The sequence below is a fragment of the Rhamphochromis sp. 'chilingali' genome (genome assembly GCF_963969265.1).
Source record: "Rhamphochromis sp. 'chilingali' genome assembly, chromosome: 8".
Lineage (NCBI taxonomy): Eukaryota > Metazoa > Chordata > Actinopteri > Cichliformes > Cichlidae > Rhamphochromis > Rhamphochromis sp. 'chilingali'.
This window is the reverse complement of record NC_137935.1, coordinates 9,362,959-9,389,750: the sequence shown is the minus strand read 5'-3', so window position 1 is coordinate 9,389,750 and position 26,792 is coordinate 9,362,959. Positions and strand designations below refer to the sequence as shown.

General features: G+C 40.6%; 1 protein-coding gene and 1 long non-coding RNA gene across 2 annotated transcripts in view; one reads left to right on the top strand and one right to left on the bottom strand.

Moving 5' to 3' along the window:
• nbeab (neurobeachin b) overlaps positions 1-26,792 on the top strand; it is a 209,248-nt gene that overhangs the window by 92,777 nt on the left and 89,679 nt on the right. The window contains exons 27-37 of the mRNA XM_080889391.1: positions 668-786; positions 1,387-1,494; positions 1,768-1,936; positions 3,577-4,009; positions 7,943-8,100; positions 9,975-10,098; positions 10,840-10,959; positions 11,740-11,867; positions 16,305-16,366; positions 20,426-20,490; positions 22,437-22,545. Of these exons, the coding sequence (XP_080745517.1) occupies positions 668-786; positions 1,387-1,494; positions 1,768-1,936; positions 3,577-4,009; positions 7,943-8,100; positions 9,975-10,098; positions 10,840-10,959; positions 11,740-11,867; positions 16,305-16,366; positions 20,426-20,490; positions 22,437-22,545 (1,595 nt within the window). The remainder of the gene's footprint in view (positions 1-667; positions 787-1,386; positions 1,495-1,767; positions 1,937-3,576; positions 4,010-7,942; positions 8,101-9,974; positions 10,099-10,839; positions 10,960-11,739; positions 11,868-16,304; positions 16,367-20,425; positions 20,491-22,436; positions 22,546-26,792) is intronic.
• LOC308401256 lies at positions 9,925-17,085 on the bottom strand. The gene is made up of 3 exons (XR_013972500.1): positions 17,022-17,085; positions 10,387-10,540; positions 9,925-10,073 (listed from the first exon to the last, which is right to left on the bottom strand). It is a non-coding gene; the product is annotated as an uncharacterized lncRNA (long non-coding RNA).

The following is a 26,792-nucleotide window of genomic DNA, read 5'->3' as shown; positions in this document are numbered from 1 at the left end:
GATTCATTTGCAGTTTGATCAGGTTCTCTTTGCAAATGCTAGCCTTTGTGTCTGTCATTAGTGTCTCATAGGACCCTGTGAGGTGCTCTCTGCCCATGTGCCTGTTTGCATGTGACATTTCATATAATAGAGATCAGATGAATTATATTTAAATAAAAAGGCAATAACAGCCTAAATTCAGAGTTACTAAAATGTGGACAGCTGTAAGATTCATAGTTCAGATGTTTTGGATGAAGTATTTGAAACACAAAGTCAGTCAAAATGTGTCTGTACCTGTTTGTTCCTGTGGGTTTGTGTGTTGGCGAGCCTGTGTTTGCTTGATTGCTGACTCATAAGTTGTGCTCTGGGGGATAGAAAATAGCCTTCAGACTACACAGTGTCCTTGGTGCAAACATACAATTTGTCATCACAGGCTTCAGTGTGAAATCGGTCTGCCTGCTGATTTTACTCCTGCTATCTTTCCTGACAGCCTGGAACAAATAGTCATCAGAGATAACTGATTCGTTTCAAAGAGTTTGTGCCTTTTATTAACATTTAATTTCCACTTAACTCTGAAATTAGCCTATTTATCTACTGTGTGTGTGTGTGTGTGTGTGTGTGTGTGTGTGTGTGTGTGTGTGTGTGTGTGTGTGTGTGTGTGTGTGTGTGTGTGTTGGTTTGTGCGCAGTGTGTTGTGTGGCCGTTAGAAATTGTCTGGAGTGCAGGCAGAGACACAGGGAAAGGGGAAATACGTCTTCCATTCTCAACAACAAGACTCAGGAAATCCTGCATAACGCTACCAGCAAGGTAGGATGTGATGCCACATATGACCTGTCTCAAGTGTCCAAAATATTGCAGCAGCTAGTCTCCTGACTTAGCTGCTAGGAATTAAAGTTCCCTGTTCTGTTTGATGCTCCTTGTTTACAAATCCAAATGAATTATATAAAAGCTAAATTGCCATTAAAGTTGCAAAAATGTTTTTTGTAGGGAGGGTAAGCAAGAGTTTGATGCTGTACTGCTGATCTTTGATTCACTAAAATAAAATACAGATCAAAATGTCTTTGTTCATTATTGATAAAAAAAAATTGCAGCCCGTGGGGTGTGAACTGTTTTCCAGCTTTTGAAGTGATTCATGGCAAAAAAGCATGAGAACCACCAGTGAGAGAAAACTTTGACCAGTGCTCATAATGTGACATGCGTAGAGGGACAAACAGTTCTTTGTATCATCTGAACATCCAGTGATGCTAAATCTGACTTTGAACCCACCATATCAGCAGATTTTTTTAAGCTCTATGATCGTTATCTTTTTTCTAATCCCTAAAATAATCTGAAAGGAAAAAACACACATAAAGGTGAGCTTTGATGAAACGGAGTAGCATGTCACGTCCTGTCGTCTCTCTGCTATAGACAGCCATAGAGACTCTCCCTAGTAACCTGTCTCCCATCAAGGACCCCGATCGCCTTCTGCAGGATGTGGATATCAATCGACTCCGTGCTGTGGTGTTTCGTGACGTGGTGAGTCCAGACATGTGTTTGTCACAAAGGTGAGGTAGTGAGTGTGAAAAGAGGATTTCACCCTGCAGGTTAGCAGGGATGGAATCCACAATATACAATCAACATGCATACAAAGCAAATGTAGAAATATGTTGAGAATATTTACCTTACTCGCTGTGACTTTCATGCTTTGTATGTAAGATACTGTGAGAAGTGTTTAAAACAGCAGCAGTGGATTGTGTCAAAATGCATATTCTGAATACAAAGTGGCATTTTTGTGATACTTCTTTACAGGATGACAGTAAGCAAGCCCAGTTCCTGGCTTTAGCTGTGGTATACTTCATCTCTGTCCTCATGGTTTCCAAATACCGTGACATCCTTGAGCCCCAACGTGAGACCGTCAGAATAAGCAGCCAGTCAGGCCGCAGCATGCGTCAGGAGATCAACTCACCAACCAGCACAGGTGTGGACAGCTATGCCAGGCCTTTCCCTGATTAAACTTGTTTTTCTGCTCAGCTAATCTCAGTTTGAAGTGACTGTCTGATATACACAAATGTTAAGTGTCCTTGGTCCTTCTAGTGCCAGTCTATGAGCGCTCCTCCAATAAAATAACAGGGATATCCTGCTGCACTCCACTAACTCACCTATGATTTATTCATGAGCTCTGCTAATTGCACCGCAGCAAATTAAATGTGGAAGCAAGAACACTGGTGCTGGAGATGGTGGTTATGAACTTGAATAGGTATCAACGTTCTGTTTGAAATGAAAGGAAGTACATGCCTCAAGTCATAAATCATACATTAAGTCACATGAAAGGAGATCAGTGGCTGGCTACAAAGGCTGAGCACAATGTCTGCTGCAGTGCCAACTTACTATTATGAAATGCACGAGTGAGCACACTTCATCAACTTTAATTCACACAAAAGGTGAAGAGAATAAAAGAAACGGGAAGATGAGAGAGGCCAAAGGAAACATGTAAGTTTAACACACAGAATAAAGAAAGTGAAGATGAGCAGCAAGAAGTTAAAAGATGAGAAAACGGCCGCATGCTGGCCAACTACTGTGGGTTTTTGGGGCACTGGAGCCAGGCTTGCTATTTTCAGCCCCATCTGTCAGTCCCCATTAGGCAAGCAATCCACCAGAGGAGAATGGGATCATAGAGGTTGCTGGGAGGAGAGGGGCACACTGCCGCCTTCATAAATTTCACCAGAAAATGGGGGAATTTTCCAGACGGCATGTGGCAGACGATTGTCTGATGGACCAGGAAGCCAGTAGACTTGCTAGCTAAATCAAGCCCTGTTGACCTCGTTAGGGGGCATGTGATGAATATTAATAAGGCCACCCTTGCATCTAGGTTGCCACTGGGTCAGGATGAGCCAGTGAGAGTGAGAGAGGCACCTCTGCATTTTCAGGAAAAATGAAAAAAGACTTGATCCATACATAGACCCTAATTTTAATGACTAAGTTCCCCATGTATGTAGAGATGCACAGTGCAGTGTTTGTTTGTTTTTTAAATTCGCAGAATACTAGCTCAAACTATTAAATAGACATGACTTTAGGCTGAAGAAAGCTGAAGAAAAGGATTCATGCTTATTACCATGGAGGGGGAAAAACATTATCTCACCAGAGAATCAGAACTTGTGGGTAAGAAACTGTCCTGGCATGTGGCTCGTTCTACACATGCTAAATTTACTATTTGGGGACGATTGCAAACCAAACCACGGAATTTATTTGTCCTCACAAATACTGGTATCATATTTACTTAACTTCTTAAAAACCATTAAAAAATACCAATTTCTTCTATGCCAAGAAATTCTATTTGAATTTTATTTTGACACTTGTCAGACTACTGACTGTGTTTTTAAAATGCGTGATATATGGTGCCCTATTTAGTGTAGAGATTGACACAGTTTGAATAATTAACTTGTTTATCCAGTAAACATTACATACCACACATTAGACCGTACTTATTTCTGACTCAGTCAGTCATAAATGAAAAATAATTATGACTAGACTTATCATTTATAATGAATGTACTATATTTATGTTGGTAACGCTAGTCTCAGCCTTTTTAACTTTCAGTTTTCTGTGTATATTTTACAGAAACAGCTCCAACTTTTGAATGCAGTAAAGACCATCTTGTACCATCAGAAGATTTCCACACGGAAAGCTTTCTTCCCCACACAGACTCTGGGATCGGGGAGGAGCAGGTAGCCAGCGTCCTTAATGGGTCTGACGTGGACCACAGCGTTGGAGGGACAAGTGTCGTGAATGACCTCATATCTACACTCTCTTCAGAGGTGAACAAGTCCCAGGAGAGCTTGTCTGAATCCTCTAGTGTGGAGGTGCTGAAACCGACCTCCTCTGTCACCAGCATCAGTCAGCCCAGCAAGGGCATCAATGTTAAAGAGATTTTGAAGAGTCTGGTAGCAGCTCCAATGGAGGGCATGGAGGCTGGGGTGGAACCTTTATCTTATCCAGACCCTGCTGCCAAGGCCCAGGCCATGCTGCCCATGCAGTTTCACTCCTTTGACAGGTGAGGAAGTGAATCATTTCTATGATGGTGCTTCAGTTTTTCTCTGCCAGCTAAACAGCGCCAAGATATTATTGCAAATAATCCCTCCTTTTTCTTTTCAACACGAAAATCAGTGAACACTCTTTATTGAGTTTCAGATTTGTCAAGGTGAACATTTGTTTTGCATTTTTTAAATGAAAGTCACAGTATCATTGGTTTGTCATTACATCACTGGATGAAGCATGACATTTGAACTTTATGTCGACTGTGATGGATTACAAAAGGGTCTGATTTTCATGTTTTTAAGAAATAATAGGAAAGAAAAGATCTTTCCTAAAAAAATCTTTGAGTTGAATCATCAGCGGATTTCTGCTGATATGTTTGGGTGTGTGCAGCATCTTGAGTGGCTGCAGAACAGTGATGTAAATCCTCAGGGTTTACCTTAGTCATCCAGTTTAGCGCTAATGGTTTCTAAGTAGCTTGCAGCACTTTTTTTCATTTCAGGCCACTTGTATTGTATTCTTTGAACAAAGCAAAGGATTCCCATGTTTAAAAAGAGTATCTGAGGCATGGTGGGTCTGCTGCAGTTTATTTAAATTCCTGGATTAGATAAAACCACACAGTAATCTTTTTGGATTTGTGTGTTTACAAACCTGCTTCTACAGGGATTTCAAGCATCAGTTCCTCCGAACTCTGTTTCCTGTGGCTGATAAAGTTTTGAAATAATCATTTTTCACAAAGTAATTTAAGTTTGTTTGGCACAAACCAAAACTAACCCTTTCCTCTGGAAACCACTTAGTTGGTCAGAGTTTTTCGCGTTCAGACCTCAGAGAGAAAGCAGAGGACCCACCGGGTCAGGAGCAACAATGGGGGCCTCCCTTCGCCTTAATGCATGCTGTTGCTGAGCTGGGTTGAGGTGAGCTTGATGAATAGGGGAAAAGATGAAGGGGTATGTGGAAACTGGACAGCTTAGAGGGTGGGGGTCTCCTGGGCGTTGATGACAGATTGAACAGAAGTGGCCACGCACCACACCGCAGCCAGCCATCGTCCTCACCGCTCACATCCTTAATGGAAAGTGGCAGCCTGAAATGAGTCGCCGCGGCAAAGTGTATTATTTTTGAAATGCTTTTACACAAAGGCTCCTGACCACATTTACAACTTTGTCTCATGCTTTTCATGTCACTCCCTCTCCAGCCTCTATTTGCTGTGTCTAATTGTTTGCCACCTGCCAGCGAAATGAACTGCCAGCCGTGGACGGACCTTTCATTTGTCTGTCAGGATGAAAATAGATTGGGAGAGACAACATCAAAAAGAAGGAGGGGAAAAATGGCTGAAAGTGGAGTGCACAGGGGCAGCTGTCACAGCGGCCCCTCTGCTAGACACTTTCACAGAGGAGGGGTTTAAAGTCCTCGAAAGCTGTATTTAAATGGATGAAAATAAAATCAAATATTTACTTTTATCATCTGCTAAAAGTCTCCAGATTTCAGATATTATTGGTCCCCTCTCTACATATTTGATTGTTCATGTGAAGAAGAGCAGCGATAACTGTTTTTAAATTAAATTTGCATGTGTAATTTTACCACAGCACATTTGCGCTGCTTTATTCCTTGTATTTCTGAATAAAGTGCTATTAGATTAGATTCCTACTCTAGATCTACAAAGGAGACATTTCTGTGGTCATACTTTACATTGCAGTCATCCCTCACAGCCGCAGACCTCATTAATATTCATTTCAAGATTAATCCTTCCTTTATTCTCCGCAACTCAATTAAGACAATCCTATTAATAAAATATGCACTAGATAATCTATACATGATTCATGAGCACCCGGCTAATGAATTATTCATCGAAAGAGTTTCATGTTTTCTCAACATACTGTAGATCTAATGTAATGCCCAGGCCATGCCAAAGCATGGGCAGGCCCCTGCAGGAACGTGAGGAAGGGGTGAATGTGGCAAACAAGAGGACATTCACAAAAATCCCCTGCAATCAAAACATGAAATCTGTCAATGATATTTCACTGAGAACTATGAAGATCTGCTCAATAAATGATACTTGTCATCAGTGTTCTCCAGAGCACAGCTGTATCCCAGGAGATATTAATATTTCAGGAGGCTTTCAAGCTTTCCTGGCGCTCTCTTGTTCTCTGTTATTCTGTGTGTAAGTTTCAACTGCTTTTTTCTTTCACTATTATTTTTATTATTGTATGCTTGTTATGTCGTTGTCACCAGGGCTGCACCTTCTGCTTAATGCGCAATTATATCTGCTTTATGAATATTCTCTCTCCGTCAAGACAAAGTAGAGAGGTATTTTTTGGGGGGAAATTAAACATCATACTTTTTAATATTTTGAGCAGAATCAGTAAAATAAATTACCCAACAGCCTGAAACGCATCCAAGGCAAACTCTGTTTCCCAGGGCATGTTTTACATGATCTGTGACTGTAGATACAAAACAGCAACAACCGTCTGTGTTGTTTTTGTGGAGGAAGGATTCTGGGGATTTGGTTCAGATGACAACAGGCTTAGCTCGTGACAGAGCAAAGGCCTGGCCTGTGTCACAGAGAGTAACTGCAGGAGATTGGACGAGACATTATCTGGCACCTTCACAAACCCAAAGGCCAACTGCAGACCCGATAAGGACAAGCTTTCCTTCTCTTCTCTGTCAGGGAGCTCTTGCAGAGCCAAGTTCACTAGATCATCTTTAATCCTTGGCCAGTCAGATTGCATGTGAACTGAGGAGTCTGGTGGTTTAATGGTGTGCCTGTGCTTTTTCTTTTGTCATTACATAAGGTCACAAGTGTCATTTCCATCCTAAGCAACATGCTTTATTTCCTAAGTTAATAAACAATGTCCCTTTCATCATAATACCATGTTCTGTTTTGTGCAGTAGCTTATATGAAAAAGCCACCCGTAATTTTTGACTTCCGTATGTGCATATTTATTTTTGATTGTAGCTGGGGTTTTTTTTAAGTTTTTGGTTTCTTTGATTGCATTTTTATTTTCTATTGTGTTCCTGTCTATCTAGGAACACAAAGTAAAACCAGTAGTAATTGCCATAATATGCCTACACCCTTCATATAGTTTCTGACTGTGAAGCAGATTATGTTCTGTGGCTCTGGATAGAATAAACGCCAAGTAGAGAATTCCCAAATCTGCTTCTGGAAAGTCTTTTGTTCGACTTGGGGATGTTTTCAGGCCAGGCTGCACCAGGGGACCACTGGAGGCAAGAGCAGATGTAAGGGAATGTAGTAGCTCGCTGGCTGGTTCTCATGTTTATTTACTTAAGCCTCATGTGTACATGTGTGTCTAAGTTTGCCTTGCATGCATTACGTTGAAAGATGGAGTTACAGGGCAGGATGTTTACCCTTCAAATGCCCTGACTAATGTGTCCGCATGCTCGTAGTGGCAGGCCCTGCAAGGAGTAGGAGATGCAGATATTTTCCCCCTTAAAACATGAATGACTTTGGTACCAGGTTTGCTCATGCTAATTGCTTTCTGCTATCATCTGATTTAATTGATTTAAAAACACGTCATTTTTTTTATTCCTGTAAGATTTAAACTTGCGTCTTGCTTCATCCATATTTTTTTTGTAGATTGTTTTGTTCCTTTAGTTTTATATCCTTTTTTTTAACTGTTACTGTGTTACTTTTTTTTTTTTTTACCTTCTGTTTATTAAAACAAATGACTCTCTCTTTTTGTTAAGCAGAATGTCATATATAAAAGGCCTAATTCTGGATCCAAACATATTTAAAATGCTGTTCAATCAAGAATATAAGTCAATTGTGTTAGCATTTTTTTTTTATAATGTACAGTTTGAATCTCATACACCTGCAGCAATTACAACACCCTGTAGCTGTTCTGTGTTTTTTAATAACGTCATTTTATTTTAGTTTTTAATGCATCATTTTTGGTGCATATATAAATAAGACACATTCTGTGTGTGTTTGATGTAGGAGTGTGGTGGTGCCTGTGAAGAAAACCTCCCCTGGCAGCCTAGCAGTTAACACCCTGGGAAGCAGCAGCAGCACCTCTCCAGGCTTGACAACTGGCAGCACCCCCAACATCTTTGCTGCTACCTCTGCGACCCCCAAAAGCATGATAAACACTACGGGTATGCTACAAACAAGGTTACTGGACTAAAACCACGTTGTTCAAATCCTACACTCAGTCCTAGTAGCCTTGCTAGGATTTACATAATACTGCTTCAGTATTAAGATTACAAGTTGCAATTACTTGTAATCTTACTGACCTCTCCCGATTTTCCGTTAAATGATGCTATTCTAGGAATAGAACAAAGTGTTTTTACTGTGTATGATCATGTGATCCTGGATGTCCTTGCAGGTGGTTTTTGCTATCACTAGATGGCACTCTTTACCTTTTTTGACTCCCCAAAGCAGCCCTGTGCTTCTGAGAGTGAAAATGGCTGTTTAGCCACCAGGATTTGTCTAGACACCACCCTAATTTTAATCTGCTTCAACTGTACAGAAAACAAATCTTTTTTTTTTTTTGTTTTGCCAAAAGTGAATTTGCATACCCTGACTTTTTATGGTGCATGGCTTCTGATCTGACTGACTAAATGGCCTCTCCCCCCTTGCTGTCACATTGCTTCTCCCGAGGCTGTGCTGCATTGAGCAGGATTCACCTCAGGGCCAGTGTACTCTGGCTTTTGAAATACCCCACTTAACACAAAGAAGCACAAAGGATTTCAAACACCTTTTAGTGTGCTGTATTATTATTATTATTATTATTATTATTATTATTATTAATAGTAATAGTAATAATAATAATAACAACAATAATAGTAATAATGGTAATACAAATCACTCTCCTCTCTGAGGCCTTGTGAAGGAATTTGAGAAATGTACCCAAGTGAAAGTGTGCTTTCAGCTAAATCCACAGACTCTCACCCAGACCACATGATATCATTCTCACTGGTCTGACCTCTCAAAAGGACAGTCAGAATGATTTTATATTTGCGACTATGCTGCCAAGAAGCTCTGACTCAGGTTTCACCTTTAAATTACAGTTGTCACAATATCCAAATTTCTTGGCTTGTTTAAAGCTTTTCCGATATGTTCGATATGTTGGTTGATTCTTCATCTTTGTCGTTTTACTAAACAAAACAGTTCCATGTGTCCCTGCTGGCACAAGTTTGAACCAGCTAAGTTGCACTTGGATTTAGTTAAAGTGCATAATTTGTTCTACTTGGTTGAAATTTGGGCTGAAGTCTACTGTCAGGGGCCAGATTGTGGCTGCTTTTTTATAACCTCCCATCCTTCCTTCATTTTCTTTCAGTCATTTCAATCTGTGTGCCATTAAAAACATTTACAAGCACTGGATGTAACTTTAATGGAATTTCCCTGAAGATAGACAATGGTTTTGAATAAGGCGTTGCTTCTTTCTTCAACAAATCTTGTGGTAGTATTTAAATGCTTTGAATTGACCACATTTTACTGTCTATTTTTAGTTACCTAAATATTTCTGCTTGGTACTTGACAAGGATAGTTAAAACACAATAAGACATAGCATTGCGTTTTCTTGTATCCACTTGTTCACTTAGTGGGAGGGGTCACTAAAAATCAGTGCAAAGTTGTTTGGTGGTCACCTTTATGCTGAGATGAAATTTTATATCCTGATTCAAAGTGGTATTCTTCCACTGTGACAATGCCTGCATTCAAAGGCCATTAGGGGGCCACTGAATGGTTTGATCAGTGCAGAAATTATGCAAGCCATGTGTGATGGCTTTCACACTTACCATATTTTGACCCAGTTGAACACATATGGCAGAAAGTGCACCAATGAGTTACACACCACCACCATCATCAAAAGCAAGTGCCGTAGCGTGCTTTTGCAGCACTTAGAGGCTTAACATCATAATAAGATGCCTAATGGACGTCTTTCCTCTAATTTGTCAGCCATCTGTATAAATCTGAAATTATTTTTGCCTTGCATTAATGTGATTCGCTTCTGTTATTCCTCCCGCAGGAGCCACTGACGCAGCTGCTTCTACCTCCTCTTCCTCCAGTTTTGTCAATGGAGCCACGAGTAAGAATCTGCCGGCCGTGCAGACGGTGGCCCCCATGCCTGAGGACACAGTAGAAAACATGAGGTACAACACAGTTCTTCCATTCAGCCAAACTCATTTAGTCAAACTGTGTCACTTCTGTATAAAATCTACCTGAAAGTAGATTTTTCTACATTGTGTTTCTTTCCTTAAAGTTTCCTCAAAGTGCTAAATCAAGATTTTCTATAGTTTTCTGCATTTTATGTATGTGTGTGTGTGTGTGTGTGTGTGTATATATCGATATATATATATATGTATATATAAAAACCAAAATAGTGGTTTTATGTTAACACTGTGGCAAAGTTTGTCCTAATTTATGTGCATGTGTATTACCTTGAGTACAGCTGGCTGTGACCTTGACTCATCTTCTCCCGTCGCTCTAATAGTTTGTGACAGACATCCTTAGATCTACTCTCCCACCGACTGCTGAGAGCCGAGGTCTTTCTCCAGAGTCTCGCTCTCCTCTCTTGCTCTGCCTCAGTGTTTTCTGCCACAGGAATAGAGATTCAGTTGCCATGGCAGCAGTAACCGACATCACTTAGCGTAACTGTGAAGTCAATGATGGTACTATCTCACCACAGAACCTACTGATGCCTGTGTTATATTTTAGATCACAGCCGAGCTGAATAGATTGCTTCGGTCTACTGAAATCAAACAAATAAATCTGATTATTACCATAGTTCTTTATTATAATATAATGACTTCATGATCCCAACTTTTAAGTCCCAAAGCATCATGAAGGAAGGATTGCCTGTGGTTTCTTTATTTTTTTTCTCTCTATTTCAGTGCCTTTTGTGAAGTAGACCAGAATCCACTACGTCAGAAGCTGACACCTCCTGAGCTCAAACCCTTTAGCTCCCTGACAGGATTAAAGACAGCCTCCAGAGGTGCAGGACAGTGTCTTAGGCAAGGACATCTATGCTAGCTACCTAGACTTCCTGCATCCTGCACTTTATGCTAGTGTGTCATCTCTCTGAATATGTTTTCCCAGGTTTCTTGAAGCGGGTTTCCACTACACATAAACCGTCCCTCTTCTCTTTCTGTTTTTCTGTATTCTGCAGCTTTCTGTCCATCTTAGCTGGGAAAACAAGCTTCAGCTCTCCTCGTGTTGTCCTTTTTTTTCTGTGTGTGTGTGTACACATAGGAGATATACTGTATCTCTACTTGTACACCGTCTCAGTTTGTATGGCTGCATGACTCCAGCTCACAGTTTTTCCGAGGTTCTTAGATAATGTCAGCCAGAGGCATAGAGTGATTGTCTAAAAGATGTGGAACTTCCTCTGCAGTGAACAACTGTGATCTCAAGTGCAACTCTGGTAACATATCACAACAAAGAATGCAAACAGCTAGTGAGATGTGAGTTCACATGGCTCTTAATAACATTAAATCTTCACTCACTAACATCTCTGCTGATAGCAGCCACAATCTCATTGATATCTGGCTTAGTTTGCATCCTCTGAAATGTGCTGGTTACCTCTTGCACCCACCAGTCTGACTCTGACAGTCTGACTACACACTAAGTGCTGTTAGCTGTGCACACCGGGTGAACTGTGGGGCTCTCACTGCTCCTTTTTTTATTGCTCCTTGATAGTGTAGCAAAAAGAATGACCTCTTTCAAGTTTTCTTTTTGAAATTCAGGTGTCTAATTTCTTTTTCTGACTTCTACTTTGATGTGCTCTCTGACAGCATTACTACAAAGCTAGAAAGGGCCTTGGAGAAAGTCGCACCCCTGCTGAGAGAGATCTTTGTGGACTTTGCGCCTTTTCTGTCTCGCACCCTGCTGGGCAGCCATGGACAAGAGTTGCTCATAGAAGGTACAGATGTTGTATGGCGCGTTTTATTCTTAGTGCGCTGTTAACATTTTTGTCCCAGTCACCCCACCGGCTGCCAAACTTTGGATGCTGTAGACATTGACAGGAGAGTTGCGATATTGCACACAAGCTGGGGGTCTGATTAAATTTGTTTTCCCTTTCATTCATCTTGTGGCATGTGTGTGTTTGTTTTCTTCATGATTCTTTTCTCAAATTCTTTCCACATATTGTTCCTAGATGTTTTTGTAACCATCAGCATTTCACTGTCAAACCAATCTCATTTTGAACTAAATGTTGGTAGCCTTTGCCACCTCATTGCATTATTTTTAGTGCCAAAATAAGATGAAATTTCCAACTCACTCTTTCCAACTCACATTGTACTAGAAGGGATTTTGAAATCTTTTTTTTTTTTTAATTTCAGGGTAAGCTTTAACCTTTTTGTGCACAGTAAAATCTATATGCACGCACATTTTTATTACAATGAAGTATAAGTGCTTAAATGTTTCTGTATTACCGTAGTCATTTTTGTTGCTATTAAAATGTACTCTTGAATGTTTGACCTAGACGTGCCTCTGTGCAGCCACGAGGTTTAATGGCATTAATTATTTTATTTTAAAACGGTATTACAGCAGTCACTTTACAAATAGAGCTGCACTGACTGGTTTGGTTGTGCATAGTGTTTGCAGAAGTGTGAAATCTCTTTGCTGCACTCCACTCTATTTCCTGGTGGCTGCGTGAAGCTTTCCAGTCCCTTCCTCAAGCCTCAGGTTGGCAGCCTCTCACAGTGCTACTTGTGCCTAACCTCAGGGCTCTATGCCTACATGTGTGTGCACTACCACTCTATTCCCCAGGCTTGTTTTGGCTTGTATTCACAAGAAAACAGGGCCACCGCAGTCAGCACGCGCACGAGTGAGACTGTGTGTGTTTGCAGATGTTTGTCTGTTTGTGTGTAGTCCAAAACATACGCGGGTGGTCTCCGCTCTCTCAACTTGCACCCAAAATGCTTTCTCTGAATGCGGATTGCAAAAGTCTTTTCTTTTGCTGGTAACCTAACCGACACTGGTGGACACTGGCAGAGAATGACAGGATGCTGCCAGAACGCACTCTTGTGACTGTTATTTAAGCCCTGCTAGAGAAATACTTTGACCCACATTTACTGACCACCATTGTCCACTTTTCTCCAGGGGCATACTTTATTCATTAACTGTTTACACAACCAGTTGATTTAAAAAATGCATTTCCAATATTTTAATGTTTTGAATAACATTGCATTTAGTTAGGGTTTTTGTTGTTTTGCAATGTTGGATCTGAAATTTTATGGATCTTTTTATTAGCATCTTTTATTGTCATCTAATTTAAGCTTTTAAAAATAATCAGCTTTGGCATGTTTAATGATAAGAAGGGTCTTCTTTATTTGATATAACTAGTCTTGTCGAAATGAATGGTGAAATGATGCATTAAGTACTTTCTGCGCTCATGAAAAGGACATTTGAGGTATTACGGACTCCTTTTTAAAAATGTTTCCATTCCAACCAGTTAAGTTCCACAAACAAGCATGGTTTCCTCCAAGTCAGCCGTATATCATACATATATACATAAGTAAATAGAAATGTGAGTATGCTATGCACATGTGGCTTGGTCTACTCACTCAGTGTCAGGAGAAAGGAATGAAAAATCAGGTAGCAAAGCCTTGACAAGTGTGAATATGTCTGTTACCCTTTCACTCAAAGTCTGTCAGCAGACTGACCAAGCTGACAAACCAGAGCTGATCTCAGGCTGCAGACTGTAACCCCACAAACAAGGTCATAGATAGACAGCTTGGGCCTCAGCACTCTAGACATGTTTAACCCTGTCTGGGTCTGTGAAATGTGAACTCTGACAGGGATTAGAGCAGGTTTACCAGTCAAAACACTGCAAATACACAGAATCAACACTTGCTCTTGGACACCTATATTATATGGAAGTTTATCAAGCCACTTCAGCCCATCTTAGTTTCAGTCTGTTCATGACTGATTTTGCTTCGTCTCTTTTCGTCATCTACTTTTCTTCCCGACCCTTCCCAGGCCCGCAGTTGAAATACTGTGCTGTAGTGCAAAGGCGCTCCATTTACCAGTAATTACCAGTCATCCATCACTCCTTAGATTGCTCGGGGTCAAGCCCTCCTGTGCCCCGTGTGCCCCTTTGCCTCACTCTATTCCTTCACCCCCTTTGCAGACATGTGGTCACTGCAGCAATTATGTTGTGTGCACACTGAGCTTTACACTTGGAGTTGTTGGGTAAGAGCTGTGCGCGAACACTGCCGCTGTTGTGATGCCTGCCGCCTGCTCCTTGCTGTCCCCTGAGTGGCCCAGCTTGCCGGCACATCACCCCACAATGCCACATTCACCCATGCCTTAACCCTGCCCTGTTTACAGGAAAGGACTGGCAGGCCATGTTTAAATAGAATGCATTTAGTTTGTCTACCAGCACAAGGCCAGGGTCAGTTGGCCACCTGACTACTGTGTCAGTCCGGACTGACTTATGGCTTAGCGTGTCACTGCTATAACAAGAGGTCAACTGTGGCACTCTGTGTACAAGTGAAGGGTCACATCCTCTTAGAGTATTTACAATATGTTCCCTTGGACAGTCTCTGCTCATGAATAGAACTCAATGGAGAATCAGTGACCAAAAGATCCATCCATCCAGGGTTTGAATATTTTGCATTCTGTGTTAGATTATACCATTTAATCACACAAGTAAAACCATTTCCGCTGAATTTTGTCTAGTTGACCTTTAAAGGGGACCATTTATGCTCGTTCCTGGCTTTCCACCCTTGTACAATTCAAATTCAAAGTTCAAAATAATCCCTATTAATCTCAGTGCTCTCAGGTCTTTTTGCAGCCCCTCTGTTCATTATTTTATTAAAACAATCAGTTTCAGCTCCTCTCCCTTTGCTGACATCGAGGGTGGCAGTGAACTTTTTTCTGATTGGCTGTTTCATGCAAACAGAAGCTTAGAGCCAGAGCTGTGTGGCTGAGATGTTTATATTAGGGATAACCACTGCACTGACATCACACAGAGCCAAGATAAAAAAAACAAACAAACAAAAAAACAGCAAAAAGAAAAAAAAACTGCCTGAAGAAGATTTAGAGCAGACTGAGGCCTGAGCCCATTGCACATGTCTAATATAAGCATCCAACTCATATGCTATATATATTACAGAAAATAATAAAACATAAATAGAAATAAATAAAAAGCCATGAAGGGAAACGTCATGTAATTAGAATTAAATTCATATTTATAAAATATATTAATATGTTATGTTTACATATCATAGTTTACAAATACACAAGTGCATTAATATTATCAGTATATATCATTGTTATCAAACGGTGCCCATACTTAACAGGCATGTCAACCAATGTAAATGTTACTGCAGTTTTAGTGTTTGGACTTTTGGAGGTAGGTCTGCTGCTGTGTTTACATGTGGACAGCAAATTGTACCTTGGACACACATGTGATTGTTTTATTTATTGTTTTCTGTGCTATTACAGCAGACACTCGTGCATTTCTCATTAAGCTATTCTGTATAATTAGGCTATTCTTTATACCCGTGTCTTCAGGTGCTTTTTGCATACTTTATAAAACCGAATAATATCAAAGATAACTCTGCTTTTAAGTATAATGCAAAACTATTTTGCTATTAATAATTTTATTAAATAAGCCATCATTACAACTACATGAATACTATTTTGTTTTTAAGTATTTGTACTGTGAAAAACTTAAAGTTCCTAGAAATCTTCTTTGGTGGATTCCCCATCATCCATGAAACAACAACATCCATGGGGCATAGGTGTTTTTACTCTGCCTGCCTATAATGAGTACTATAGAGTTCCTTTCTTTGCTTTATTAATGATTGCACCTTTAATGGTTCTCGCCGAGTGCAGCAGAAGGGCTGGAGGTGCAGAATACGAGACCAGTTGCAGCCATTGTTTCTACAAATGAGCTTTTCACACCTGCCCATGTTTCATTAGAGAGTTGTCTGCTTCAGCGGCTCACCGTCTACCGAATGGAGATGTGGGAAGAAGCTGTGAATGTCTTCTGTGAGCGTGTGGCATGTGTGAAGGATGTGCGTGTGTGGGGGTTGGAGTGCTCGTATGTAAATGTGTTGCAGATGTATTTTTTTGTTCTGTCGTTTTTTTTCTCCTTTACAATTTTATGACAGGCAAATTGGGAACACAATTTGGGGAGGGTTGGCAAAAATGCTAAAAGAGGCTATATACAGTAGCTTTGCACAAGTCGAGTACTGTATGTCGGTGTTGTGCTCTATGCGTTTTTCTTTTTTTATATATTATCTTGTTTGCCCAAATGATTACACCTTATCATACCAACAGTTGTATGCTTATGTTCTTTAACATGCAAGATTAATGTCTCTTCTTTTCATCTGCTTTATCTCCAAAGGTCTAGTGTGTATGAAGTCAAGTACCTCAGTGGTGGAGCTCGTCATGCTCCTTTGTTCTCAGGTGAGCATTTTCTTTCTCATTTTTTTCACAGTTTTCATCTTCCCAGGCTCTCTTTGTCTTTTTCTATCTGCCATTCTTTTTCATGTCTAATAGGCCGTTCTATACTCTGCTACTCTTGATAACATACTCTCTGCCAACACTCTGTGGAGACGTGCAAGGATCTGGTTTCAACCTTTGCAGATCAATATAAGCTGACACTCTGTACTGGCAAATTAGACATGGTCATTGCTATAACCTAGTTCACTCACCTCTTACTTTGAAAGATGTATTTTAAACAGAGACATGCACATTAGATATACCCTTTATCCAGTCCAAGTTGTGGATATTTTGAAAGTATACACATTTATGGTTAAGACTTGCTTCAGTTTTGAGGGCTCATGTTAGACAGCAAGTTATTTAATCTCTTCCCTCTTTAAGCTAATTGTCCAAACGGATGGTACAGACACACACTGATCTCTGAGAATCTACCGACTTTCTCACTACGCCCTAGAGCTTTATTACCAAGCTCTCCTTTAGAGAATGAGCTCCACCTCATGCCAACCCTGCAAGTGACTGATCACCTTTGAGCTGACCCTCTGAATCTCTTGTTAAGCCCATGTTTTAGGGAAGGTCAGAGCCCTGATGTAGCAGTTAGAACAGGAGACATTTAACATACCTTCTGTCAGCCCATCAGTCTTGCGTCGGGAGCCCATAAGGAAGCCATTACTTGGTGCCTCTGTGGATCCAGACTGCTGGGTCAAAGTCTTGAGGAGGTGGATTGCCACGAAGTGTGCTCCATGGTATCCATAGTCCAAAGGGCTCTTCGGCAGGGAGCTGTGCCTCTGTTATATGGAGGCCATTATTCAGGGGCTTTCCACCAAAAAATGTACGTAAATGGGGGAGCCAGTTTTGAGTTATTGTTGCTCTTTTGATGGTTTTTGATGGGCTCCTTTTTGTGCTGCTTTTCTGTCTGTGGGAAGTTGCATTTTCCAGCTTTAGGATTTATTGCAGATGAGAGCATCAGCATGCTGTTAAGGGTCTGAGTCCACCCCCCGTTACACAGATAGCATTACTGCAGCTCCAGAGGTTCCTGCCATTAGGGGCTCGCGGGCTGAAACCCAGGCTGAGATATCGATCAGACAGCAAGGCCTTGAAACTAGATTGTACGGTTTGGTGTCCTTCTAAAACTGTTCAGATAAAGATGAACAATTGCTCTTCATCCTTATAATACACTCTCTCTATGTATATACTCCACTTTTGTTACCAGCTGGTATAATTAACTGATGTAAAAATAGATAATTAGCAGTGTGTTCTTCATTACTTTTTTCAGGGAACCAAGCTCATATGTGCTGACCAGCTGTCAGAAGCAGCAGAGACAATCCTTAATCTGATTAATAACTGCAGTGCAAAGAGCTCATAATTGATGTCTTTGGTAGCACATATTGAATCTCAGCTGGTTTTAGAAAGCACAGCGAGTCTTGTCAGATGCAGGGTGAGCTTTTATCACAATAAAATGCCATCTTTGACATGCCCCCTCACATACTTTAACATTAATGTTTTAAGACAGCAAGGAGGGCACTTAGATGACCTTTAGTCCCTCTCTGTTTTGTGACCTGTCACTTTTATGAATAAATTAGTGCTAATGATCTGCCTTTTCTTATTTATGCATACTAATCACAGCAATCATTATGTTGCTGGCCATGGCTGCAGACACTATGTGTCTCTCCTCAGTCTGGGCAGCTGAATGAAAGGGTCAAGCAGCTCTGTTTCTTGTAACAGCTTAAACATACAGGGGGGGATCTAGAGTGGAGCCACAGAGATTTAGTGATGGAAGGCCTCCAGATGTGGAGAGTACAACTGAGCAAAGCAGAGTAGATAAAAGCAAAGGCTCCCGCATACTGACAGGTTGGATTGAAACACCACAAATACTTAGTGCCCTGCTGAATTTCAGGAAGATGAAAGTGGGAAGAGAGAGATGCCTCTCAAGGCCATCAAGCTGTTCACTGGGACAGGAGTTGTGGGATTTTAGGTGGTAGGATTTTCAAAGATACAATGGAGAATTCCAGTATTTCCCCAAGTGAGCATCAAACACTTCTTAGTATCGTTTGCGTTTCAACAAACTCACCTGCTCTTTAGTATTATGGCACTTTTTAGCCACTTGTAGCAAATTCATTTGTATACAGTAGACTACTGTAGTCTTCAGTTTTTTCCAACTGAAGCATTTTTCCCCCAGAAAGCTAAATTCAGTTTATATCATATCAAATACAGTGTAAATGAGTTGTAGTGTGTGGAAACTAAACTCAGCTATAAGCAAGTCACTATAGGACTTTAGTTCTGCTCGGATAGTACTAAGAAGTAGTAATCCTGGATATGCCTGCTTGATATGTAATTATGAGCTAATAATAATGAGACAAAAATATGTCAAGCCTTTTTTATTTTTTAATTGTAACCAGACATGTCCAAAAGGCCAAACTATTGGTGCATCTTTAAAATTTCGTTTTTCTTGGCGAAACTACTAAACAAACTTTACATAGCCAGAGGTGCTGCACTGTGGTCATGGTCTGCATTTACATCAAGAATTACATCTCTTTTTAAGGAGCTGCACGTCGAGCCTAATTTCCTTCAAATGAGCTGCAGAGGATTTTTTAAATCTCTGCAATCAAAGGCAGCCTCCTCTGGGAGTTGTGCACTCCAGCTAAAAAAAAGAAAAAGAAAAAAGAGAGTCTCTGAAGTGCTATCTCAGCTGTCAACAAGCATACCTCAGACAAGATAGCATATTTGACTAGTTCATGCTTTACCTCCTCTGACCTGCTGCCACTTTCCCGGTGTTGCCCAAGTGTCACGTCTGCCTTGATTTCCGTATTTATTTTTGTCACGTGAGCATGGTGCGAGTGGAACCTTGGAAGTCTGGCTGTACATGATCCCTTTCCAAATCAACAACAGCCTATTCCAGGCAGATACTGTAGCACAGGAAAGGGGTCAGGGGGAACATTTGGAGACCAGATGCTCAGCAGTTTGTCAGCACCATCTCCCTGACTTAACGCATCGTAGGGTCAGACTGTGCACTCGTGCGCGAACCAGTATGTGTCAGTCACAACAACTATGTACAAAAACACGTACCCATACATAATAATGTCAATGTCAGTTATTTTAGTACTATACTAAACAAATGCTGTTTATCTTATCCAGACACTCACAGGGAACAAGCAGTGTGTACCTCTTTTCTGCATGTAGATTATATACCACCATATAGTCTTTCAGTTGGGAATAGCAGTTATATTTAATGCTTTTTCGGTAAACAATGTTCAAAGGTTCCTTTATATATGTGAATAGCCTTAAGTTATAGGTACATTATTAGCCCTTAGAACTAAAACCCTTTCTCCTTTCATTTTTCTTCTGTTTCCCCTTTTTCTTTGAACTGTGGCCTTCTCTATTTTCTCTTCCATTTGCACCTCAGTAAGGTTACAGGAGAGCTGAATTTCCCACAGTGAAAGGCGCGCGCTCAAACTGCTTTTTAATCATTTCCAGAGCATGTTGTGAGACAGCAAGTGCTGGCACTCTGGCCCAGGACTCGGATTCCTTCCAGGCACTCACTGCAGGGCTCAGTGAGCCTGCTCAGTAATCTGTCACTGTAAGGGACGGAGGAAATGGCTGTATTTAAGCGAGAGGATACAGTTTCATCCCACAATTACATCTCTCCTGTGTTTACAGATCTTTTCACAGAGGAAGAAAGGATGGTCTTACATGTGGTGCAGAATTTCAGCTTTTTATAGCTATCACTTTATTTTTTTTCCTCAAAGGATATATCAACGAAATGCTTTTTTTATGTACTTGAATTACAAGCTATGAAACTGTATCTAAATTGCAGTTTCAAATATAAAATTTTCATGACGAAATGTGATTCTTGTCACTCTTTTCCGAATGATCTTGCTGCATATTGGATGCAAAGTCTGTTTTAACTTTTGATGTGCTTTGCAAAGATTTCTGATGTGTTCTTTGTATTATTCTGTTAGCTTTATGGTAATTTAGATGCACGGGCAGTCCTTGTGTGAGTAATAAATATTTTTTCTTTCTCTTCAGGAGTGGCAGAACTCGATTCAAAAGAATGCTGGACTGGCATTCATTGAGCTAATTAATGAAGGGAGGTAAAGTATCAGTTTATTAATATACATAAGATTAAACAACAAGGCCAGACACTGGGTTACTAATCCCCCTGTTTTTTACTAGATTGCCCATAAACCTCTTGCTCCTCTTGGCTGCTCTGTTGGAGGTAAAAGTAAATAAGATTGTTGTGAGAGGATAACATAAGAGTCTCGGGTCCTCCTCTTGTATTTTGTCCCTCTGTCTTTTTTGCTGTGTTTTTCTTGATTCCTCCCTCTTCCTCCCTGGGTGTGGCCAGACTGTGTTTTCTGTCGAGCAGATCAGGGGCGGCTCAGCCTCCTTGCCCATCTGCTGACCCATCTGGCCAGGCCTCCTCGATGCCCAGGTTCAAGCCTGAGCCCAGCCAGGCTTCTGAGTCCCCCGCTGGCTCGGGAACAAAGAGCTTCAGTCAGTAGGGCCACACGGCGCTGTCCAGGGTGCTGCTGACAGACACATAATTTTCCAGTCTTACTCAAATCTCTGTGCACCTATTCTGCTTAACTAGACAGACGTATATGTAGCTGTAGTCTGGTAAATCTGTTTGCCTTACAAGGCGTGGCTGACATAGACATTGTATCTGTTGTATGTGCAACAGAACATTCAGCTATGTTTCATAATGCAGCTGTTTGAATTCCAAGCCATTAACAGGCAGGCTAACAATGCTCTGATTAGGTGGATATTTTATTTAAGCTTATTCTACAATCAGATCCGACATCCACTTTAGAGGCCATTTATCCTCCCCTCGTGAAAACAAAGAGAGCATTCATTAAGTTATTGCTGCTTCTAGCACCAGACATTATCATATTAAATAGCTATTGAGAAAGAAAGGTGTGTTACTACTTTTATAACTAATGTGTTTCATGAGTTGTATGTCAATGAATGCCAACATGAGATGAGAGAGGCGCCTCTGCTAAAGGCACTGTCAGGAGGTGCAATCCACACATGGAAGCAGTCAAAGGACCAAGACAAATAAAAAACAACCTTTTAACTTTAATGCTGTTGAAATGACTGATGATAAGACATTTGTTGTAGCGAAAGAAAGTAGAAATGTTAATGATAATCAGGCCCCCCTCTTGACATAATGAAATTTTAGTTGCATTTGTTGTAGCAGCTAAGCACCCTCACTCCGTCATGGCGCGAATGGTGATTGATTAGTGTTTTCTATGCATGAAATAATACCACAAAAAGTCTGGTGGAGCGCGTAAATGTCTTTTTTCCATCTCCAAATATCACTTGTCAACTTGCTTTCTCATCTATTCTTGGTTTCGAAACAAAGCTTGGCGTTGTCAGCCTCTGTCTTTGAACAGTGAACTTCTGTCTATTAACGAGTGCTTGTCAACAACTAAAGAGGCGAGAGCAGCTGATGAACGCAGCCTTGGGATTACTGCCTCTCCTTGGGATGGGAGGGAAAATTACAATCTGTATCAAGCACTGAAGAGGAACAAGGGGTGTTTTAATTAAAACAAAGCTGGCCTAATGGTGTGTAAAATGGCATGTAATCTACACACAATATCCAGGGTGTTTTCACTTATTAAAGATACTGGAACCTATGTGTGAATGTGGGTGGAGACCACGGAGTCTCTAGACATGTGAGAAGCTTTCCACCGCCAGGCTTGTCAGCAATACAGTTTCTGGGTTGATGTTCTGGTCAGTGGGAAGGGATGCTCAGTCAATCAGGAGCGTGGCAGACAGGCTCCAGTGCTCTAATGACACTCTATTCCCTCCTTAATGCTACAGAGGGGTCTGTCACTGACCTGCAGCCTTGCAACATAACTCAGACAAATGATTCTGTTTACCAGTCTCCTCTCTCACTAAGCAGAATGTTACACAGTCCTGACAAGCTAAATTTACCTTTACACTGTGCTTTCCTTTGGAGTGTCTTTGAAATGCATAGTAATTTTAAAAATCCTTATGTTTTCTCCTGTTTTTAAATTTCTTTGCAATATTAAAGGTTGCTCTGCCATGCCATGAAGGACCACATAGTCCGGGTTGCCAACGAGGCTGAATTCATCCTCAACAGACAGCGAGCAGAGGACGTGCACAAACATGCAGAGTTTGAGGTATAAACTATGCTTCTGAAAGCATTAAAGGCCTGCCCAGAGTTGCACAGCTTACTGAATCAACAGTAAATACAGTATTTCAATATTTCAATTGACCAAATTTCAGTTTTACCATCTGCTGTGAAAATAGATTTTGACAATCTGCTAATGAGCTCTAAACAAATCCTATTAGTATAAAACAGGCATTCAACTTTATATGCTCAGTAATCGTGTCCCTCTGTGTCCTCACGAGGATTAAATCCTCGCTATTACAACTCGTATAAATTTAATTATTGGTGGCAAAGGGATCCCGGCAATATTAATTTAGGATTTTGATATGAGCTTTTGCCAACTAACTCGGGGGATAAAATCCCTTTGTCTGTATTTAGCCTACGCCCATCAAACCATCATTTGAGATATGAAAGGAAACACTAGGGTTTAAGTGGCATAATAAAAGAAGTGCACACTGGAGTAATAAGACCTTATAAAAGCACTAATCACTAATAAATGTTATGAAAGTAAGTAGTATTTTTTCAAATACAACAAATTATTATTTGAAGGTTAATAATTACAATAAATTAGACTCACTGGCCATTTGTTAAGTACACCTGTTCAACTGCTCATTGATTCAAATCAGCCAATCACATGGCAGCAACTCAATGAAATTATAAATGCATAATCAAGAGAACCTTCTGAAGTTCAAAGTGAACATCAGACTGTGGAAAAGAGCAAGTGATTTTGCACAAATGGCGGGATTGTTAGTGTCAACAATAACTAAAATAACCACTCCTTACAGCCAGGATATGCGGAAGAGCATCTCTGAATGCACAACACACTGAACTTTGAAACAGAAGAAGACCACACTGGTACAGAAGTACATGAAAATGAGGATACAGTTTGTGCAGATTGACCAAAATTGGACAACTTAAGGTTGGGAAAATATTGCCTGGTCTGATGAGTCTCAATTTTTGCTGCCACATTTAAATGGTAGGGCCTCAATTACACATCGATCTATCCTGCCTGTGCGAATGGTTCAGGCTGCGTGTGATGTCATGGTGTGGCAAAAGTTTCTTGGACCCCTTAGTTCCAACTAAACATTGCTTAAATACCACTACCTGGCTATATGCTTGCTGTAAATGTCTGTTTGTTTTATGACTATGACAATGAGTTCACTGCTCATTGTCATGGTAGCTTACCTTTGGAATGTGGCGGGAAGGGAGATTTTAATCATGGATGTGCAGTGGAAAAAATCTGCTGCAACTGTGTAATGCTACAGTGGGGCAAAAAAGTATTTAGTCAGCCACTGATTGTGCAAGTTCCCCCACTTAAAATGATGACAGAGGTCAGTAATTTGCACCAGAGGTACACTTCAACTGTGAGAGACAGAATGTGAAAAAAAAATCCATGAATCCACATGGTAGGATTTGTAAAGAATTTATTCGTAAATCAGGGTGGAAAATAAGTATTTGGTCAATAACAAAAATACAACTCAATACTTTGTAACATAACCTTTGTTGGCAATAACAGAGGTCAAACGTTTACTATAGGTCTTTACCAGGTTTGCACACACAGTAGCTGGTATTTTGGCCCATTCCTCCATGCAGATCTTCTCGAGAGCAGTGATGTTTTGGGGCTGTCGCCGAGCAACACGGACTTTCAACTCCCGCCACAGATTTTCTATGGGGTTGAGGTCTGGAGACTGGCTAGGCCACTCCAGGACTTTCAAATGCTTCTTACGGAGCCACTCCTTTGTTGCCCGGGCGGTGTGTTTTGGATCATTGTCATGTTGGAAGACCCAGCCTCGTTTCATCTTCAAAGTTCTCACTGATGGAAGGAGGTTTTGGCTCAAAATCTCACGATACATGGCCCCATTCATTCTGTCCTTAACACGGATCAGTCGTCCTGTCCCCTTGGCAGAAAAACAGCCCCATAGCATGATGTTTCCACCCCCATGCTTCACAGTAGGTATGGTGTTCTTGGGATGCAACTCAGTATTCTTCTTCCTCCAAACACGACGAGTTGAGTTTATACCAAAAAGTTCTACTTTGGTTTCATCTGACCACATGACATTCTCCCAATCCTCTGCTGTATCATCCATGTGCTCTCTGGCAAACTTCAGACGGGCCTGGACATGCACTGGCTTCAGCAGCGGAACACGTCTGGCACTGCGGGATTTGATTCCCTGCCGTTGTAGTGTGTTACTGATGGTGACCTTTGTTACTTTGGTCCCAGCTCTCTGCAGGTCATTCACCAGGTCCCCCCGTGTGGTTCTGGGATCTTTGCTCACCGTTCTCATGATCATTTTGACCCCACGGGATGAGATCTTGCGTGGAGCCCCAGATCGAGGGATAAATAGCAAAATGCACAATATACACAATATAGAGTTTAAATGTAAATTAAAAATATAAAAATGTAAAAAGCATTGGTCAACAGAAAGCTTGTTTACACAGTAAAGTTTTTAACTGTTTTTTAAAGGATTCCACAGAGTCAACCAAACGTTGTCTCTGAGGAGTGTTTCCAACATCGTGTTGAATGTTTGCCACAAAGAATTAAAGCATTTCATAAAGCGAAAGCAAGTACTAGAAAGTTGCAAGTTGTGTAGTGGTTTACACATTCATTTAAAAAGCAAAAACATCTCCTGTTTTATCCCAGGAGGAGACACAGATCCCTTTGGGGTTTCTTATGGAAGGTTATCCAGTGTAAATATCTACCATATCAAACATGCAGAGCTAACTGCTGTTGTGAAAGAGTGAGCAGCTTTGATTTATGAATTATTTTTGCATCGTGTTGACATCATAGCTGAGAGAGGTGAGAAATGATAACCATTGAACTCAGATATCATTAGAATGCACAATATTCTCCGTGCTATATTACCCCGAACTAGACAACAAAAGTGGATGGATGGTTTGGTAGATATTACAAATCTGATTAATACACTTGTTTAATTTGGTATCATAATAAAAGTTTAATTCCTCATTAGTGAGGGTTTCAAATATTGTTGGGCTATCTTGGCGATACCCACAGGGTTGGGGTCGCAGTAATTGTGAGATAGACTAGAGTAGAAAACAAAACTGAGAGTTAAATAGGACATAAACCGTAGTTTTCAGGTTTTTGGTCTTCTGATTTTAAATTGTAACACCACCTGCTTACTTTAAAACAAAAATATTTAAAACAGCAACATTACAACTTTATAATAGCCCAAAATACACTGTACTGCATTTTTTAACTATTCACAAAGTTTTATAATCATGCGATTATCGCAACGACAGTTGTTATGAAGTATTACCAGTCTGACTGTTCAAAATCAAAATGTGTGTTTGCTATCGAACAAAACCACACACACACAATTCCGCCAGCTCTGTTAACAGCTTGTACATATGAGTAGTGATGAGTTTCTTATCTGGGAGAAGCAGCCATCCTCAAACAGCTGCTTGATATACAGTTCTTGAGGATCCTTGACCCACTAGATAAACTGGAAGAGACGGTTAGATATGCAATGTCAGGAGAAGGGGGAAGTGTACCTGGCCCCATCCGTTCTGTCTGCCAACTCCAGACAGCCTACACTTTTCATCTAGGCCTGACATTACTTTATTACCCACTCTTCAAGATTGAAGATTCAGGACGCAGATAAGACAGTTTTACAATTAAGTTGGTGTCAGGAAGACGCGTCATATGCTTTAAGTGATAAATAATGTTTGATATTTGTCACGGCGTCACGTTGTAATGTGAGGTGATGGGCGGAGATTGAGTTATCCGCTTTATGAGGTATATGTTGAAGTATAATATCTGACAGAATTCAAATTTTAAAGCAGGAAATTCAATTAACTTCCAGCTTCTGTTAGCAAATTAGATTGCGAATATTAGCAAGAGTTCCCCTCAGGGTGGCCTAGTGAGACAGAGTCGCATGTGCTCCTCTAGTTTACATTTAGCTACCTGGTGCGCTTCTGTTGCGCTGACTTCAGGAAAAAGGTTTATAAGTAAAGCTGCAAATTTTACACATTGTATTTTATTTAAACATTCTGACAAGTAGATTTTTTTTTATATTTATGATTTGAATTATATAAAACAATATGTTCTTACACATTCTTACAGTTTGTTTTAGAAGATAACTGCAAATCTTCACATTTTAACCCATTGCTATACCAGCGGACAGCATAAACATTTTATTGATATAATGGCATTGTAGCTTTGTAAACCCTGACAGGCTATATTCTTCTCCCCTAATAGCGCCATCCAAAGCTACCTAACAGGAAGCCTCATCTGTCCAC